The 17,344-nt window shown below is 50.6% G+C and overlaps 3 protein-coding genes across 4 annotated transcripts; 2 read left to right on the forward strand and 1 right to left on the reverse strand.

The window, feature by feature from the left end:
* The first annotated feature begins 693 nt into the window (after positions 1–693).
* Positions 694–4,031, forward strand: LOC103627882 (ankyrin repeat domain-containing protein 13C-B). Its single transcript, NM_001329408.1, has 2 exons — positions 694–2,309; positions 3,562–4,031. The coding sequence occupies exons 1-2, from the start codon at positions 810–812 to the stop codon at positions 3,955–3,957; spliced, it is 1,896 nt and encodes a 631-aa protein (NP_001316337.1). The 5' UTR covers positions 694–809; the 3' UTR covers positions 3,958–4,031.
* A 3,041-nt stretch (positions 4,032–7,072) lies between these two features.
* LOC103628908 (KIN14B-interacting protein At4g14310) lies at positions 7,073–10,781 on the forward strand. The gene is made up of 3 exons (XM_020538737.3): positions 7,073–9,232; positions 9,333–9,952; positions 10,037–10,781. The coding sequence occupies exons 1-3, from the start codon at positions 7,307–7,309 to the stop codon at positions 10,569–10,571; spliced, it is 3,081 nt and encodes a 1,026-aa protein (XP_020394326.1). The 5' UTR covers positions 7,073–7,306; the 3' UTR covers positions 10,572–10,781.
* On the reverse strand, positions 10,756–15,647 carry LOC103627883 (phosphate transporter PHO1-2). 2 transcript variants are annotated; one of them, XM_008648190.2, is made up of 15 exons: positions 15,142–15,647; positions 14,880–14,954; positions 14,355–14,646; positions 13,788–14,169; positions 13,478–13,526; positions 13,301–13,375; positions 13,059–13,188; positions 12,843–12,963; positions 12,511–12,751; positions 12,295–12,399; positions 12,137–12,181; positions 11,895–12,047; positions 11,536–11,817; positions 11,305–11,441; positions 10,756–11,212 (listed from the first exon to the last, which is right to left on the reverse strand). In XM_008648190.2, the coding sequence occupies exons 1-15, from the start codon at positions 15,382–15,384 to the stop codon at positions 11,125–11,127; spliced, it is 2,418 nt and encodes an 805-aa protein (XP_008646412.2). In that variant the 5' UTR covers positions 15,385–15,647; the 3' UTR covers positions 10,756–11,124. The 2 variants fall into 2 exon arrangements, with proteins under 2 accessions (XP_008646412.2, XP_020394327.1); XM_020538738.3 differs by lacking the exon at positions 14,880–14,954 and having other exon boundaries at positions 15,142–15,613.
* Positions 15,648–17,344: the final 1,697 nt, after the last annotated feature.

Here is a 17,344-nt window from a genome sequence, read left to right on the forward strand (position 1 = left end):
ATTTTACGTTATAAACAGTGTGATCTAATGTTGTTCACTTTTAGATTAAAGTCAGTTTTTCCAGACTGCTTCAGCTATAATTCATAGAGATAACACTATAGAAACAGTAAATACAAATTAAATCTAAACAAATAGCCTGAAAAATGTAACATAAATATAGTTAGGATTTATTATGGAAGACAACATCATCCATGCATCCATCCAATCTCTCGAGAGTCGAGAGTGAGTGAGAATCACTCGTCATCAAACCTTGCTTAGCAGCTGTGCAAGCAAGTGAGAAACACCCACTCTATGACGATCATTTTGCTTCGACATCGTCACGGAATTCATGGAACGGGATGGGACGAGGGGAACAGCACAGCAGAGCAAAGTGGAGAGAGATAGGCAGGCAAGGTAACAACAGCCCAGAGAGAGAGACTACTAGCCTGCCAATGGTCTGTGGGCTGTGGCCTCCTCTCCTCTCCTCTCCTCTCGTCTTCGTCCCGATCGGGCGTCCGGGCCAGCGCGCGCGCGAGAGAGAAGAGACACAGACAGCGAGAGAAAGGGTGGAAGGGAAAAAATAACAGCCGAGCCGACCCAGAATAGGAGGACCACTTCCCTTCCCTCCCCCTCCGGCCACTACGCCCCTCTTCCCCACCGCTCGCCCGCACCACGCCGGCGCCGGCGCCGTCACCGGAGCGAGCGGCCGCGACCCGGAGGAGCCTCCGCACCCCCGCCGCGCCAGATCTGGCCCCGCCCGCAGCCCCCATGCTCCAGATCCGCCTGGCCTAGCCACGACCGGCCGTCCGCTCCCCGCGCCCCCGCGTGCCATGGACGACGTGTCCAGGTACGCGCACAGCCCGGCGCACCTGGCCGTCCTGCGGCGCGACCACGCGGCGCTGCGGCGGCTGGTCGCCGCGCTCCCGCGCCTGCCGCGCGCCGGGGAGGTGGCGACCGAGGAGGAGTCCATCGCGGGGGAGGCCTTGGCGGACGCCGTCTCGGCCGTCGTCGACCGCCGCGACGTGCCTCGGAGGGAGACCCCGCTCCACCTCGCCGTGCGCCTCCGGGACCCCGTCGCCGCCGACGTCCTCATGTCCGCCGGCGCCGACTGGTCGCTGCAGAACGCCGACGGCTGGTCCGCGCTCCAGGAGGCCGTCTGCACCCGCGAGGAGGCCATCGCCACCATCATCGCGCGCCACTACCAGCCGCTCGCCTGGGCCAAGTGGTGCCGCCGCCTCCCGCGCATCCTCGCCTCCATCTCCCGCATCCGCGACTTCTACATGGAGATCACCTTCCACTTCGAGTCCTCCGTCATCCCCTTCATCAGCCGCATCGCGCCCTCCGACACCTACCGCATCTGGAAGCGCGGCGCCGCGCTCCGGGCCGACATGACACTCGCGGGGTTCGACGGCTTCCGCATCCAGCGCTCCGACCAGACGTTCCTCTTCCTCGGGGACGGCGCCAGGCCTGAGGACGCCGGGGGCAAGGAGCTGCACCCGGGCTCGCTCATAGTGCTGGCGCACAAGGACAAGGAGATCACGGATGCGCTGGAGGGGGCGGGCGTGCAGCCCACCGAGTCCGAGGTGGCGCATGAGGTGGCGTTGATGTCCAAGACCAACATGTACCGTCCGGGGATTGACGTCACGCAGGCGGAGCTCGTGCCACACTTGAATTGGCGCCGCCAGGAGAGGGCAGAAGCCGTTGGGCAATGGAAAGCCAAGGTGTATGACATGTTGAATGTCCTCGTCACAGTGAAGTCTCGGCGCGTACCTGGGGCGATGACGGACGAGGAGCTGTTTGCCATGGATGGGGAGGAGAAGAACGGGAGGGGCGCGGAGCTTGATGCTGAGTTAGACGAAGTGTTGACAGCCGAGGAGAGGAAGCAGCTTGATTCTGCGCTTAGGATGGGGAACAATGAAGAGGAATCTGAGCAGAGGTGCGACGAAGGTGACACTGGTGCTGGTCATATGGATGAGCATGCCGCCGCCAAAGATAAGAAGGGATGGTTCGGTTGGGGTGGCAAGAAAGGTGCCAAGGGCGATGACAAGCCATCAAAGATGGGGAGTAAGGATGAAACGAGTGACCCAGGGAAGCAAAAGGAGAAGGGCAGCGGGAAGAAGAAGAAGGGTGGCTCACCTGCTGAGTCTCTAAAACATGAAAGCGAGTACAAGAAGGGGTTAAGACCAGTGTTGTGGCTGACACCGGATTTCCCTCTGAAGACAGATGAACTCATCCCTCTGCTTGATGTCCTAGCAAACAAAGTCAAGGCTGTAAGGAGGCTTAGGGAACTCTTGACAACCAAACTTCCTACAGGCACATTTCCAGTCAAGGTACACTATCTGGCACCTTGATTACATTACCCGTGCTTCCTGCAGATTACATCTCTCCATTTATTCCAATCAAATTGCGTACCTATTATTTCTCGATATTCTCGAGGGACAACTATGTTTCTTTGCTACAATGCTACTCAAGATATCCTGTCAAATCTGAATCAAGTTTCTTACCATATCTAACACTTATTTACTTCCTGTGAGGGTGGCAAGTTAGCCTAATACTGCATGCTTGTCGCTTGAGATGCCATTGTTGGTTGCATCCATTGTGTGCACTCTTATCCTTATTGGCTTTGGCTATATCTGCTCCTTTTTTCTTGAGCCGACCTATTGCCCACCCACTTTGTCTCTTCTTCCATTCAAGTCTTGATTAGCTGGGCCCTACTCCGAACCACCAGAAAACTAATGCCCCACTGCTCCTACTGACATTTGCACTCTAAAGTTAGTTGATGATGTGTCCACCAACAACATTTCCTAACCACCCTTTCCTTAAAAAAATGTTTAACCCAGGGAAAATATGAGTCATACTATTTGTTTGTAGTCTATTTTGATGAAACGTAGAAGACCAGACCTGGTGCAGTGGTGGGAGCTGTCTCACTGACCAGGTCACGGGTTCGAAGCTGCATCTCTGCATTTGTGGGGGGAAGGCTTGTCTCAGTTTATCCCTTACATAGACCCCACTAATGTTGGAGCCTCCGTCACTGGTTCTGCCATTTTCCCCTATTTTGATGAAATGTGAAATTTCATTGCAACTCTTCTGTTTCTTTTGCATTTTGATGTGAAGCCAAGTTGTAATTCCAATTTGCCAATCAAGTACCGCTACAGGTCTTCTTTTAACCAGTTGATGCGTTTTTTAATATATATTGGATGCACCGATATTTTAATTGTGACATGCGGCAGGATGGGTTGTATAATTTATGATTGAAATGAGCATGGATTGGTGGAAAAAAGAACCATAGGTTTTAGGTGTTCCCTTAGGTTAAGTGGAAGTATGGTTTGGCTTGTAGGAGCACCCATTTCCTCCGCGTATATTTGTCAAAATCTCTTGCTTTTCACTGGCAAGATGCATGATGCTGTCATGGAAAGCTGTTCTTGCACGTATTTAGCAAGTTGATATTTTTTCTTGAAGGCACTTTGAGTGTTTTATCCGGATCATCTCAAGAGAAAATTGTCGTGGATGATAAAAGCACCAGATACATTAACACCTATTTTTGCTTAATGATCTCTGACTTTCTGTAGCATCTTATTTCAGATTGCCATCCCTATTGTTCCAACGATACGAGTCATCGTCACATTCACAAAGTTTGAAGAACTACAGCCTCTAGATGAGTTTGCCACCCCACCTTCCAGCCCGACACAGTTTCAAGACGCGAAAACCAAAGAATCAGAAGGATCAGGCTCATGGTATTCATGGGTAAAGGGTGGCCGAGGCACGCAGTCCAGCGACAGCGGTGATAGCCGGAGCTGGAAAGATGAGGTGGATCCGTTCCACATACCGTCGGACTACACCTGGGTTGATGCCACCGAGAAGAAGCGGAGGATGAAGGCAAAGAAAGCCAAGAGCAGGCGGGGCCCAGCCCGAAAACAGTCCTCAAAGAACACTGCGGAAGGAGCCCACCGCCCAATGATGGATGGCTTCGAGGAGTAAACCATGCTCTCACCGGCGTTGTAAGTTGCCTCTGCATTCATTCTTAAGATGTTAGTTGTTGATGGCAGCTTCACGCCGAGGCAGGTTGAAAGTTGTGCCTTGGAGCACCCCCTGTGGTGTTGGTGTGGCAATGGATGGGAGTCGAATCTCATTGAGAACGTACAGATGGCTTATACCCCACTAATCTGTAATTCAGTCAGCGCTATTTTTGTCCCCACCTCCGATTTTCATCTTGCTGGATGTATGCTTGACAGATGATGATACGGCCCTGTTGTTGTTGAAAAAGATGTGTTGAGGGGACTGTAGTGTTCCTCTCCCCCCTGTTGTATGGAAGATTACCAATATGCAGCGATTTTCTCGCAAAGAGGAAGCTCAATGCACATGCTTGTTTGTTCACATTCCTTTTTCTGCTGAGTTTCTGCTGATGCATGTGTAACGACAGTGTAATTTGATGTTTTCCCACGCTTTCGAGCTAAGGCTTTAATCTAAAATGTCTTCTATTGTTTATATAATATTTTTGTCGATCACAGCGCAGTAGTTCGAACTACTCGCTTTAATCCGAATCCGAAGCGAACAGCTGTTTCTACGGTTTTGTTTGCAGGGAATCTACTATACCGAACTGTATGGCTAGCCTCTATGTGGGTTGGTAGTTACGGCTAAGCAACTACTCCAGTACATGAAAACTCTACGTGGGTAGTTACGGCCGTACATCGCGATGTGAAAATATCATGGTTTAGAGCATCTCCAACAGATTTTTCATTTTTAGCTCTATATTTAACTATCTATTTAATTTTTCATAAAGATTATATTATATATATAGCATCTCATTCCAACAGACTATCTATCTAGTTTGGCTAGTCAGATGGCTAGCTAAATTTTGTTAGTAAGAGAGTCAATTTGAAGAGTCAGATAGCTTGGCGAGTCAGATAGTTAATCTATTTGAGAGTTATTTTGCTATTTAGTAGCCAAAATTTGGCTTGGCGAGTTATTTAGCTAGTCTCTTGGAGATGCTCTTAGAGATGTTTGAATGCACTAGAGATAATAGTTAGTTGGTTAAAAAAATACTATTGAAATTAGCTAACTAACAAATAGCTAGTTATCTATTAACTAATTTACTAAGGGGACGTTTGAATGCAATAAAACTAATAGTTAATTGGCTAAAAATTGTTAGTAAAATTAGATAGCTAACAAATAATTACCCAACTATTAACTAATTTACCAAAAATAGCTAATAGTTAGCTAAAGTGTTTGGATGTCTCAAATAATTTTAATCATTAAATATTAGCTCTAGTTCATTCAAACACCTCCTAAAAATAGTTAATACTTAAATTAGTAGTTTTAGTTAGGGTGTTTAGATGTCTCTAACTAATTTTAGCCACTAACTATTATCTCTAGTGCATTTAAACACATACTTAGGTAGTCAACTGTCAAATGTTGATGGTGTTTGATCAACCGCTAATTGATTGATTGATGATGGTGACACGTTTGCCCTCGCGTCTCGGTTTATATATTTTATGACCGCAACTTGTCCATTTCCATATATCTGTCTTTTGTATTTGCAATTAAAGCATGACGTGATCACAATTTTTATCACTAAGGCCGTGTTTGCGACAGTGGCCCAGCAGCCCGGCTATGCTCTCGGGGTGCAACTGGGCGTGTTTGCGTGCTTGGCCCGCTTAAAAGCACGATCGTGCGTGTGCAAAAGCCATGGATCCGCCTGACTCCCTGGAAACGACGCTAGGGTTTGTTTTTTCAGGCTCGACTGCTCGCGGCGCAAGGCAGGCAAATCTCGCGCAGCGGCCGGTGGATGAGAGGTGGCAAACAACATCTCGTCTTGACCGGGCTCATTTCGTATATGGACGCAAACACGATGAGTTGCAGCCGCAAGAGCAGACCGGCCCAGACTTGATCCTGTTGGATGGGCCGAGCCGACCAGATACAGGATCTCAAACATAAACATGTATGGATGCTTGACCCACGGGGCATTCGGTTTTTTAGGTCTATTCGGTTCGGTCTATTCGGTTTTCAAAAAATTCGGGTTTTAGATATCAAGAACCGAAATCTTAATTTTATTTATAGGAACCGAACCCGAATAGACCATAAAAATCGGTTCGGTCTATTCGGTTCTTCACGAACCCGAACAGAACACAGATGTCAGACAATGGCAGCGAGTCGTGGGCACCACCGAGGAGCAGGACGTTGAGTCGCCGAAGTCGGAGTTGGAGCAGAAGTGCGTCGAGTCGCCGAAGTCGGAGTTGGATCAGAAGTGCAGAACGCCGAGGTGCGGTGGTCGGTATGGAGTGGATCAACGCCGGTGGACCGGTCCAGTATGGAGTGGATGGCTGGCGCCTGGGCGCCTGGCGCTGCAGCGCGTCTCAGAGGCGGCGGAGCGACGATGGATCGACTGCGTGGCAGAGCGACGGTGGATCGACGGCGCGGTGGGCCGGCGGCGGACTAGCGTGCGCCGTGCGGCTAGGGACTAGGGTTGCAGACTTGCGGTTGGGCCTTGCGGGTGCATGCGCCGTGCGGTGCGAAGTGCCTGCTGGCTGCCTGAGTGGCTGAGTTGGGCCGTCCGGCCGTTAGCCACTTAGCCCGTTACTTAGTACTTACTACTTACTAGATCGGTTCTTTGAGTCTAATCGGGTTTGACTGGCTGTAAACCGAACCCGCAACCGATACCCGAACAGAACAGATCTATGAACCGAAATCCGAACCCGAAAACCGACCTATTCGGTCTATTAGGGTTCGGGTTCGGTTCAGATTCGGTTTTCGGGTTAAAAATGCCCAGTCCTACGGGAAATGATGGATTTGATTCTTCCAACTTGTCTTCTTCAATATTGTCTTCAACCTAGCTTTTTTAAAAGGTTTAAACACCGATTTATCTATCTATTAGGATCCATTTAGGTCCACTTTGTGCTAAGTTAGCAGAGGCTATTTGATTCAACTTTTAAATGTTAGTGGGTGGGTGGTTGTATAGTTCTCTCAGGATGTAAACAAGCCCCTACGCCCACCAGCAACTTATCTATCCACGTATTTGGTTTCAAACTCCATTATATAAACATTGCAATTTAGTATTGCAAATACGATTTTGTCCCATATTTTCTTCTGCCTTTGATTCTGACAAAAATAAGGTGATATAGCTGCCACTCCCATGCGGGCCTACCCGAGAACTGCAGGTGGACCAAGCACCACGGGTCCACCTCAAAGCCTCCCGCCCTAACGATTTCGAAATTTGAAACACCCTTTCCTCCAAATCATTCAACCATTCACAAGTCCAAATCAAAGCGTCCTTTCCTCTTGTACCATCTCCACCGGATCCCCAAACCCTAGCTCTGCATCGACTCCCGCTATGTCCTCCCGCCTCAAGGATACCGGCGGCGGTGGCGGCAGGGCCACGGCCGCGGCAACCCGCCCGCTCACCCCGAAGCCCTTCTCTGTCTCGTCATCAGCCCGGCGGACGACCGCCGTCGCCGCCGCCGGGAAGGAGAACACCGCGTCCAAGCCGTCCAAGCCCACCTCCGCCGTGCGGTGGTCCACATCGTCGCTTCCGCGGGCCAGCAGGATCCAAAGCTCGGTGGAGTCCTCGAAGCTCGTCTCCACCCTCAGGGCTCCCGTGCTGCCCGGGAGGCCTTCCGTCGGTAAGGATAACGTGGTGGAGGCAGGCTTGCGGCGGAGCGTCAATGGTGGGATCAGGGCTTCTTCTGTAGAGAAAGGGAGGAGGTCGGTTAGTGTTGTTGGATCCAGGGCCTCCGAGGCTAGGAGAGGGAGTGCTGGCGCTGGTGGTGATGGCACTAGCAGAAGGGAGAGGCTTGATGCGAAGGCCAAGGGGTTGGATGAGATCAGCAGGAGAAGAGATGATCTTGATGCCAAGGGGAAGCAGACTGATGAGATTGGCAGGAAAAGGGAGAGCTTTGATGCAAAGCCCAAGCAGATCGGTGGGAAAAGACAGGGCTTTGGTGTGAATGTGTCCAAGCAATGTGATGAGATCAAGGGGAAAACTGACGCATTCGTGAGTAATATGAAGAAGCAAAGCGAAGATGTTGGTGGGCGAAGAGTGGGCTCTGATTCGAAGGCAAAGGCAGGTGAAGAAATCAATATGAGGAAAGAGGGGCTCAATAAATTGGTGAAGGAGATGCATACCCAAAAGGCTGATCCAGGAGAAGTTTCTTCCAAATCCGTGGAATGTTGTGCCACCCAGAAGGATGATGAGATAGGCAACACTTCTGTCATCCCTGTTTTCACTGTTCATGTGGTGGATTCAATGGATGCCCCTGATCCAATAAGGAAACAGCAAAAGAATAATGAAGAGGGTAGGAAGCCGGAAGAAAAGGGAAAATTGTCAGACAGGATAAGAGTTTTTGAGAAAGTGGCTGCAGGTGGGGAGGGAGCGTCAGCAAAACCTGTGTCTGCTGTGAACAGGTACCCAAGCAAACTTCATGAGAAACTAGCTGTGTTGGAAGGGAGGGTTCAGAAGATTGCTACCGATATCAAGAAAACCAAAGAAATGCTTGATGAGAACAACCCGGACGAGCCAAAGCAGATCTTGTCAAATATCCAGAAGGAAATCACTGCCATTGAGAAGGCAATTTCTCATGTCAAAGATGATAATAAGATACAGCTGGGTACTGCAGAGAACAGTGAATGTGAGAACTCTCACCCTGAAACAGCTGAAAAATGTACCATTGCAAAGCCAGGTGACCTGAAGCAAGCTGGAAAAGGCTTGAATGCTGATGAGCTGGAGGCAAGGTTCCTTCCACACCACAAATTATTGAGGGGCCACATATCTTCAACTTCTACTCAACAGGAGTCATCTGTTGGTATGAGGAAAGATTGTAATGGAAAAACAAGATCTGCAGCATCTAACCCTGACGATGATGAAAACAGTATAGCCATGGAGTTTCTGGCTTCTTTAGATGGTGAAGAAAATGATTTCTTCAAGGAGCGAAAAGCTAATAAATTGGAAAAGAATAAGACATGTGAAGTAGCAGATGCTACCAGCAAGACATCAAGTCAAGGTAGCTCAAAGAATCCAGTTGTTCCCAATCATAAGGAGGAAACTGAATTGCTTGCTACGGAGGAGCTAGAAGAATTTGATGATCGGGAAAACAAGTCCTCCATGATGTTACAGGAAGAAACTGATGAGTCATGCAATAGTCAATTATCAGGTATAGGAAACAAGTCTTCAACCGGTGGATGGTTTGTTTCAGAGGGAGAAGCTGTTCTTCTTGCTCATGGAGATGGCACATGCTCCTATTATGACATTGCAAACCACGAGGTATCTGGTTGTTTGCTTGCTACATTTGCTCTGTTTTGTTTTTAATTGACATTTAATCAGATACCTTGAGTGATCACTGCTTTCAACTGAACTTATGCAGTTCAAATCTGAGTACAAGCCTCCCAGCATGGTATCAAATAACATGTGGGGCGATTGCTGGTTGATTCGTGCCCCAGGCGTTGATGGATGTTCTGGTAGATATGTTGTTGCTGCGTCAGCTGGCAATGCACTGGATCCTGGGTTTTGCAGCTGGGATTACTATACCAGAGAAGTAAAATCATTTCATGTCGAGGAGGAAGCTTCTCAAGCCTTTGCTCCAACATCAAGGGCTATTCTTGGTGCTCTCTCTAATGTAGGTTCATCAAGATCTAGCTCTGCACTGTCAAATGCAGAAAGACAGCAATGGTGGTATAGACCGTGCGGACCTCTCCTGCTTTCCACTGCTAGCAAGCAAAAGATGGTCACAGCTTATGATATACGTGACGGCGATGTTGTAATGAAATGGGAAGTTAGCAATCCAGTAATGGGAATGGAGTACTCCAGCCCGTTACAGTGGCGTAGCAAGGGAAAGGTAGTAATCGCTGGGAGTGAGTCAATAGGGTTGTGGGATGTGAATTCACTTAACCCACAACCCTTGTTGTCTGTTGCTTCTGGTAAGAAATTGTACTGCCTTCATGTCAATAACACTGATGCTGAGGTCGGCGGCGGAGTGCGTCAAAGGTAAATCATCAATAGACCTTTACATCAAATGTACCCAGTATTAGGTAGGTGTATTAAACACCTGCTTGTGGTTTTGTTTTGCAGGGTTAGTTCATCCGAGGTGGAAGGAAACGATGGTGTTTTCAGCACACAGGAAAGCGTAAATGTATTTGATTTCCGTGTACCCGCTGGCATCGGGCTTAAAATAGCGAGACATGGCGGCACAGCGAACTCAATCTTCTCACGCGGAGACTCGGTATTTATAGGTAGCACAGAAGGAAGGCTGCAAATAAAAGGAGGGTCGAGGTCACGAGTCCAGCATTACTCGCTGAGAAAGGGGAAACTTGTCGCCACCTATGAGCTACCAGAATTCAGCGCTCATATCCATCACTCCGCGATAACCCAGGTATGGGGCGACTCAAACCTTGTGTTGGCAGCATGTGGTATGGGGCTGTTTGCCTTCGACACATTCAAGGAAGACACGCAGCCAACAACAACCTACAGCTTCGACCGAGGAAACACCGTTGGAGTGAGAGAAGCGATTGGCCCTGACGATTTGTACTGCCCTACATTTGATTACTCGTCGTCAAGGGTTCTGCTCGTCTCAAGAGATCGCCCGGCACATTGGAGGTACTTGTAGGCTGTATAGCTAGCTATGTAACGTTTTTTTTTTGTGTGTGTGTCTGTGTGTGCAACGTGTGTCATGTAATATATGTACTTCGTTTATGCTTCACATGTGATGCCATCTGCCGTGTCAAGCATCTTGCTTTCACTGTAGTACTTGCTAGCAGATGTTATCTAGTTCTTACCCCTGGAATGATAAATTAGTTAACGACCATATGTTTCGTTCCATGCAATTTTTTTCAGTCACCAATTCCCAGATACATTTTCACAACTTAAACGATCGACAAAATTAAGATCTTGTTAGTCGATTGACATGCAACAATTCTCAATCGACCACTAGCTAGTTAAATGCACATCATCTCTCCTGACCAGAACGCCTCATGTTATACCCTGGCGCACCCGCCTGAGCTTATTCCATCCTAAAATCTGCAGCGTCTCGGTCTTGTGCAGTTACGCTCTCCGATTCGTTTTATTACCACTTAAACACCAGTTCTTGCAGGGGACAGTGTATCCATTCCTGGAATTCTTCCCCCTAAATTCCTGCTGTTCAACATGGAGCTCCGTCTTCATCAGTCAGTTTCAAGCTCACGGAACGGTAATGGGACAGTCTTCACTGCTCTGAACTTTCCAGCGTTGTTCAAGTGCTCATTCTCCAGCCTGCAGTACAACCAATATATGCATCAGATTCAATGGGAAGCTAAACATCTACAGATTGGAGCTAATGGTCTCCCACCCACCCATCCGATTACCTGTAGAAGTTCCAGTGCCCTCGTCGGATGATTTCCAGCGAAGCGAGCGAGAAATCCAGCAGGCGAGACTCCACCATACCGAGACGGAGTTTCATCACGCTCTCGGCCCAGGCTAGGCGCAGCACGAGGTTGAGCATCTGCGTTGCGTTGTGGTGCAAAGGCGTTAGCGCTACTGAACTTTCAGTTTAGTAGTAAGTAGCATCGTGGGGGAAAGAAGAAGAAAAAAAATACCATGGAAGCATAGTAGATCGACTTGTTCTTGAGGATGAGCTGATCCCGGAGCCAAAAGTTCTTGGATTTTGGGTTCAGGAAGCCCCAGTCCATGACGAAATCCCAGTAGAGCTGGTAGATGGTGGCGCCGGTAGATGATGCAATGACCATCCACATCCAGAACGGCGTAGGCGTCGCGGCGTACTTGAACCTAACCGCAGCTGCCACCATCGCTGATACGTACTTGCCGGCGTTAGCAAGCTGGTTCATGTCGTGGCCTTCTTCCAGGTACCTTCTCAGACACTAGCATGCAGCAGTAGACCATTTTAGTCAGTCTGATGAGCAGATAGATCTGCTAGATTCGTTCAATGTCAGTCTACCTGCATCGCTCGCCAGTAGTATGGCAGGAAAGAGAGCACGTATGCCAGGTTCTTGTATTGGGAGCTGCTGGTACAGCTTCCATACGCGTGAGTTCTGAATGTTTCAGCCATGAAGTAGCACCCCGTGAACTCGAGGTGTCTTAGCAGTGGGATCTGCAAAACAAGACATTTTGAGCCGCAACGTAATATGTACAGTGGCTAGCTCTCCATGCATGCCTAGTGTACGGCTGAGCACAGCTTACCTGGCTGGTTAGCTGGTCAGCCATGAAGAAATCCGCCATCAGAACCTGCATGACAAGGCATCCTGGTAGATCAGATCAGATGAGGTATTTCAAACAGATTTGACAGACAGACAGACAGACAGTGTTGTGTTCCTCTGAATCCCGGCCGAGGCCCCTACCTTGTAGAATGGCGACAGCACGATGTTGCGCATGACGCGCATGAAGCAGAAGCGCGTGGAGCGGTAGAAAATGTTGAATGGGCAGAACAGAACCCCTGCTGACAGCTGAAACAGAGATTGAGACAGAGGGTTGTGGAGGATCGCAATCAGTACAGTTTGCGTGTGTGTGACTGTATGTTGCAGCGAAACAAACAGGATGGCGCCTTTGTTTGTTACCAGCAGAAGTGCCCCGGGCAGCGCGTTGGCGTAGGTCGCCCCGGCGTTCCTGAGGAACAGGTTGACGACCAGCGCCGCGACGACGGTGCACATGATGGACGCCGACATGAGGAAGGCGTCCCGGTGCGTCAGGGCGGTGCTGGAGAAGTCGAAGATGAAGTTGTGGTTGATCCTGGTGCCCTTCCACATGGAGAGGTTGCACCCGTACAGGAAGACGTGCAGGCTGATGAGCGCAAACATGCTGCAGAAGCCAAAAAAAAAGGCCGTCAGCAAGGAGGTAATTAAGACTGCATACATCGTTGCATCGAGAGAGTTGGGGTTTCAGGAATTGCCTGAGGACATGGTAAACGATCTCCATGTAGGCTGTGTTTCCGGTCGAAGAGAAAATGCCGGCGACATGGGCTAGGACCGAGTATATGATGAACAGGGACACAAATGTGCCTGTGAACAGGCCTGGAACCACACACACAGAAGAAGAACAGTAAGAGCAAGTCCACCGGATCGAGAAAGTCTTATGAGCTAGAGCTAGGGCTGTGGCGGCGACTCGCCTACGAGGAAGGTGACCATGTGGGTGTTCCTGGGCTGCTGCGGCTTGAGGTACTTCATGGCCACCTTCCTGTCGTTGCCCGCGAAATGCCTCAAGAAGATGCACTCCACCTCGTCCGCCAGCTGAAGCACCTGCTCGACCACCAGACCAGGGTTAAATATATATAGATATAAATCCCTTTCTTAAGGAGTTCAGGCACTAGTTGCTTTGTTCAGACAACAGCTAGCTGGATGTATGGTATACCTTGTCAGAGCTGCTGAACGGCGACCTCTTCACCTTCTCTGAAAACAGGTCTCCTTTCCGATGCTGCTCCGACACCTGCTGGAATGCAGAGAATGAGTTTCTTGGTTTGGTACACACAGCACAGCACAGCGTCAGCGTGTGGGTATCTGGATTCTGGGTGAAGGGCAGATCCAGCACCTTGACGAATTTCTTCAGTATTTTGGTGAAAGCCTTCACGTTGAGGGAGCTGCATCCATCCATCCACACCACACAGAAGATACGCCACACATATGAAACAAGAAAAGAAGTGCTTGACAATCCATAATCGCACAACAAAAGCCCCACTTCAGAATAAACAACACGAGAAAAGGACAGGTTTAGTGCAATAGAATAAACTGGTGCGAGTGCATGGCTCCTGTACTGTCGGTGGTGTAGTAGTACGTGATCAGTGATCTACACTCACTTCACAGTCACATGCTATGCATTCAAAACCAACCTATTTATATACCTGAACTTCTTGAGGAGGTCGAGGCCGCGGTAGAGGGCGAGGAAGGCGTCGCGGATGCTCTTCTCGGCGTGCTGGACCTTCTTGCGGTGGACGAAGGCGGCGGCGGGGTCGGCGCCGTCCTTGCGGAGCACGTTGACGAGCTCCTCCCACACCTTGAGCGCGGCCCGGCCGGGGCTGGTGGGCGGGATGTCGATGCGCACCGTGGCCGGCAGCTGCAGCAGCGCGGCGCGCCCCATGAGCTGCTTCCCGCTGCCGTCCTTCTTGGCCTTGCCCAGCCCGCCGCCCACGAAGCTCACGCCGTTGCGCTCCAGCGCCGCCATCACCTCCTCCGCCACAGCCGCGCCCTCCGCCACGCGCGCCTGCTGCAGCTGCACGCTCCCGTCTGCATGCGGACATGCATGCATGCCATGTCAGCAGCAGTCACGCACGCCACGTGCGTGCCGGCATGCATATGCATGCGATCAGCAGTACGTAAATTAAAAAAAAGGGCGGGTGGGGTTCATGTGATGGACATGGACGTGCCTGCCGGCCGGTGTGCAGTGCAGACGTGTCTATCTAGCTAGCTACCTGACATGGACTGCGGCGACGAGGCCACGAAGGGAGAAGAGAGGAGGTGCCGGCCGCTGTTGGAGCCGTCCACGGACGGCGGCGACGAGTTCCCGCCGGTCCGGGCGAGCCGCGCGCGGCCGCGCCGGGACGACGCCGCCGCGTGGTCGGCGAGGATCCGCTTGACGTCCGCCAGGATGCGGAGCTGCTCGATGAGCGCGTCGCCGCGCGCCAGCATGTCCGCCTCCTGCGCCGCGTAGAACTTGTTCACCTTCTCCAGCTCCTCGTCCGCCCTCTCCACAAACTCTTGCTCCTGCATGCGCATAAGTATATGTACGACATGACATGGGTAAACAATTAACAAGCTAGCTAGCCGTGTGTAGTTACTGTAACTTTCTTTCTTTCTTTCTTTGTTTTTCCCTGTCCTACTTTGTTCAATCCATAACAGCTAATTAAATATAGAATGATAGTACTAATAATGAATATTACGACTGTAGTAGTAGCTAGATGATCGATCCATGGAGATCAAGGGCGAGCACTGCATACATGCTTGTCCGTGGCTCTCACGAGCTCCCCTGAATCCGATTCCAAGCTCCTCAAGGCGTCGTCGCTGCCGCCCTCCTGCGCGCAACGCAAGCGGCCGGACGCGTCAGAAACACTCGACGACCGGTCGGTCTGCGGCGGCGACGACGTACGTACGTACGTACACGAGCACGACCGACACAACAACGAACAGTATGTAGCACAAGCGAGCGCCGGGCGGCTGGGGCGAGCGAGAGAGAAGCTAAGGGCGACGGCGACGACGTACTGGCGAGGCCGGGGGCGTGGCGTTGTTGAAGTGGGAGGCGAGGGCGCGGACGGGGTCGAGGACGGAGAAGCCATAGGTGGTGGTGGTGGCGTCGTCGTGGTCGTTGCTGGTACTACGGGCAGCGCGGTCGCGGCGGGCGATCTTGATCCTCTTGACGAGCTTCTTGAGGCCCTTGTAGTCGACGAAGGCGGCCTTCCACTCGGGGATGATGCTGGCCTCGTACTCCCGCGAGAACTTCACCATCGTGGGATCCGCCTCGAGGGGTCGACAGGGACAGGGACCGGTATGTAGGAGTGGTGGCGGAAGCAACCCTGCCTGGCGCGCGGCTTATATAGGTGGAGATGGATATGGAGGAGGAAGAAGAGTGGTTTGCCGCTCGCTAAGAGAGAGAGCTAGTGCGCCTGTGCGTGGTGCTGCGAGGGCAGCCTACGTACCTGCTAGGCTAGCCTAGCCCAGCCAGCCAGGGGATAACAATATTAGGTCGATGCAGGGGAGAAATTAAATAAAGGCGAGCAGCAGTGCAGTGCAAAGAAAGAAAGAAAGAAACTGGTGGAATGTGCATTCTGGATGCGTGTTGCGCTGCTTCGATCTAGTGGAGATCGAGCTTGCACTTGCAGTTCATTATTCATGCTGCGCATGCTCCCACAATGCCCTCAATCACTCTCTCTATCTCTCTCACTCACACACACACATGACATATGCATGTAAAAAAAAAAACAATACATATAAATATTTTTTTTTAAAAAAAAATGCTGGTGTCCAAGGCAATGCGTAACTATAGATAGAGATACCGTACGCCGCTGAAAATACAGATACACATGTATCGATAGTGATGAATTGCGTGCTGTGAGTTGATGGGTGCTTTTATTTTGCTTGTTGGCATAAGAAAGGAAAGTGGCCGGGGGGCGGGGGCTTTCGGTTGTGCGTTCCGCGCCATCTTTCTGGCGAAAAGACAGGCGCGCGCGGATCCATGGATGGCATGGCATGCATTGGGCATCGCGAGAAGTCTGGGACTGCGTTTGCCTCTTAGCCATTGCGTTTGCGTCCCAGGAATTCAGCAGGGCCGGCCGGGCTCTCGAGTCTGGTCTGGTCTCTACGCAACGCCTGCAACTGCTAGCTGCTGGCTTCTGGCTCATCGTCGTCATCAGCAGCGTGCTCATCTTATATCTTGTTTATCAAAGTTAAGCAACGCCTGTTAACTAGTGCGGTGAGCTAGGACCAGCACAATCAGAGAGGAGGTACCAGGTGCTGGTGGTGCGGTGGTGCCTGGTGCGTGCATGCAGCCGCCCACACCGGCGGCGAGGCGAGGCTCTGACGTGGCGGTGACGCCGCGACAGCATGCGCACGCGCACCTGAGTCCTCTTCGCAGAAACTACTATGACTGAGCTTCATTAACCGTTAGTTAGCTCGTGGGATTAGATTAAAATTATTTTTGCGTTTCGCACGGGTTTTAGCGTGCATGTGTGTGTGGTCGGCGGATGCGGATGCGAGCACGAGCAAGAGGGTGAAAAAGCGGATCGCGGAGGAGTAGTATGCCAACAACCCGGATGGTGACACGACGCTGGACGACGAGCGAGTGTTCTGACTGCTGATGTGTTGCAGCGTCCCGCAACCGAAAGCACGACATACTACTGCAGTGAGCGCAGACCAGGATGGGGATGCTAACGAACGATCCAGACATCGCGTATGCATGCACGGTGGCGAGGGGACGAACATAAAACAAAGATAAAACGGGAAAAATATCTTATCTGCGGTTTCAACTTAAAATCTAATAATTGTACCTGAATCGGTATCTCGATCGAAAACCCATATAACTCAGTCGAACGACCTATGTGTTGAGCATCAAAATAGGCAGAGCGGACAGTCCGGTCCTAAGGCCGAACGGTCCGCAATCAGTACAGTCCGCGACAGTAGCGCGGATGGTCCGCACACACACACACCCAATTAAAATTCCGAGTTTCTTAGTGCACCTTCCTACACCCCATTTTCTTCCTGAATATAGAATTCAGCCTCCAATTCAGCAACAACCTCATACATCCAAGCATCAGAATCAATGCATATAAATTAAGGAGGCATACTTTGATGTACAAGATATTTTAAATTCAACAGTTTTCAAAATTAAATCAATATATTAGAGAAGACTAGAAGAATTAGGAAGAGGGAGAGAAACTGGAAACAAATGAGATACGTCTTGGCTAAAAAA

Source organism: Zea mays, chromosome 5, assembly GCF_902167145.1.
Source record: "Zea mays cultivar B73 chromosome 5, Zm-B73-REFERENCE-NAM-5.0, whole genome shotgun sequence".
NCBI classification, from domain to species: Eukaryota; Viridiplantae; Streptophyta; class Magnoliopsida; order Poales; family Poaceae; genus Zea; species Zea mays.

Coding starts and splice junctions, on each gene's coding strand:
- LOC103627882 (NM_001329408.1), top strand. CDS start 810: ATGGACGACGTGTCCAGGTACGCGCACAGCCCGGCGCACCTGGCCGTC. Junction 2,310..3,561: donor CAGGCACATTTCCAGTCAAG/GTACACTATCTG, acceptor ATCTTATTTCAG/ATTGCCATCCCTATTGTTCC.
- LOC103628908 (XM_020538737.3), top strand. CDS start 7,307: ATGTCCTCCCGCCTCAAGGATACCGGCGGCGGTGGCGGCAGGGCCACG. Junction 9,233..9,332: donor ATGACATTGCAAACCACGAG/GTATCTGGTTGT, acceptor GAACTTATGCAG/TTCAAATCTGAGTACAAGCC. Junction 9,953..10,036: donor GGCGGCGGAGTGCGTCAAAG/GTAAATCATCAA, acceptor TTTGTTTTGCAG/GGTTAGTTCATCCGAGGTGG.
- LOC103627883 (XM_008648190.2), bottom strand. CDS start 15,384: ATGGTGAAGTTCTCGCGGGAGTACGAGGCCAGCATCATCCCCGAGTGG. Junction 13,527..13,787: donor GACCTCCTCAAGAAGTTCAG/GTATATAAATAG, acceptor GGATGGATGCAG/CTCCCTCAACGTGAAGGCTT. Junction 11,442..11,535: donor CGATCTACTATGCTTCCATG/GTATTTTTTTTC, acceptor AACGCAACGCAG/ATGCTCAACCTCGTGCTGCG.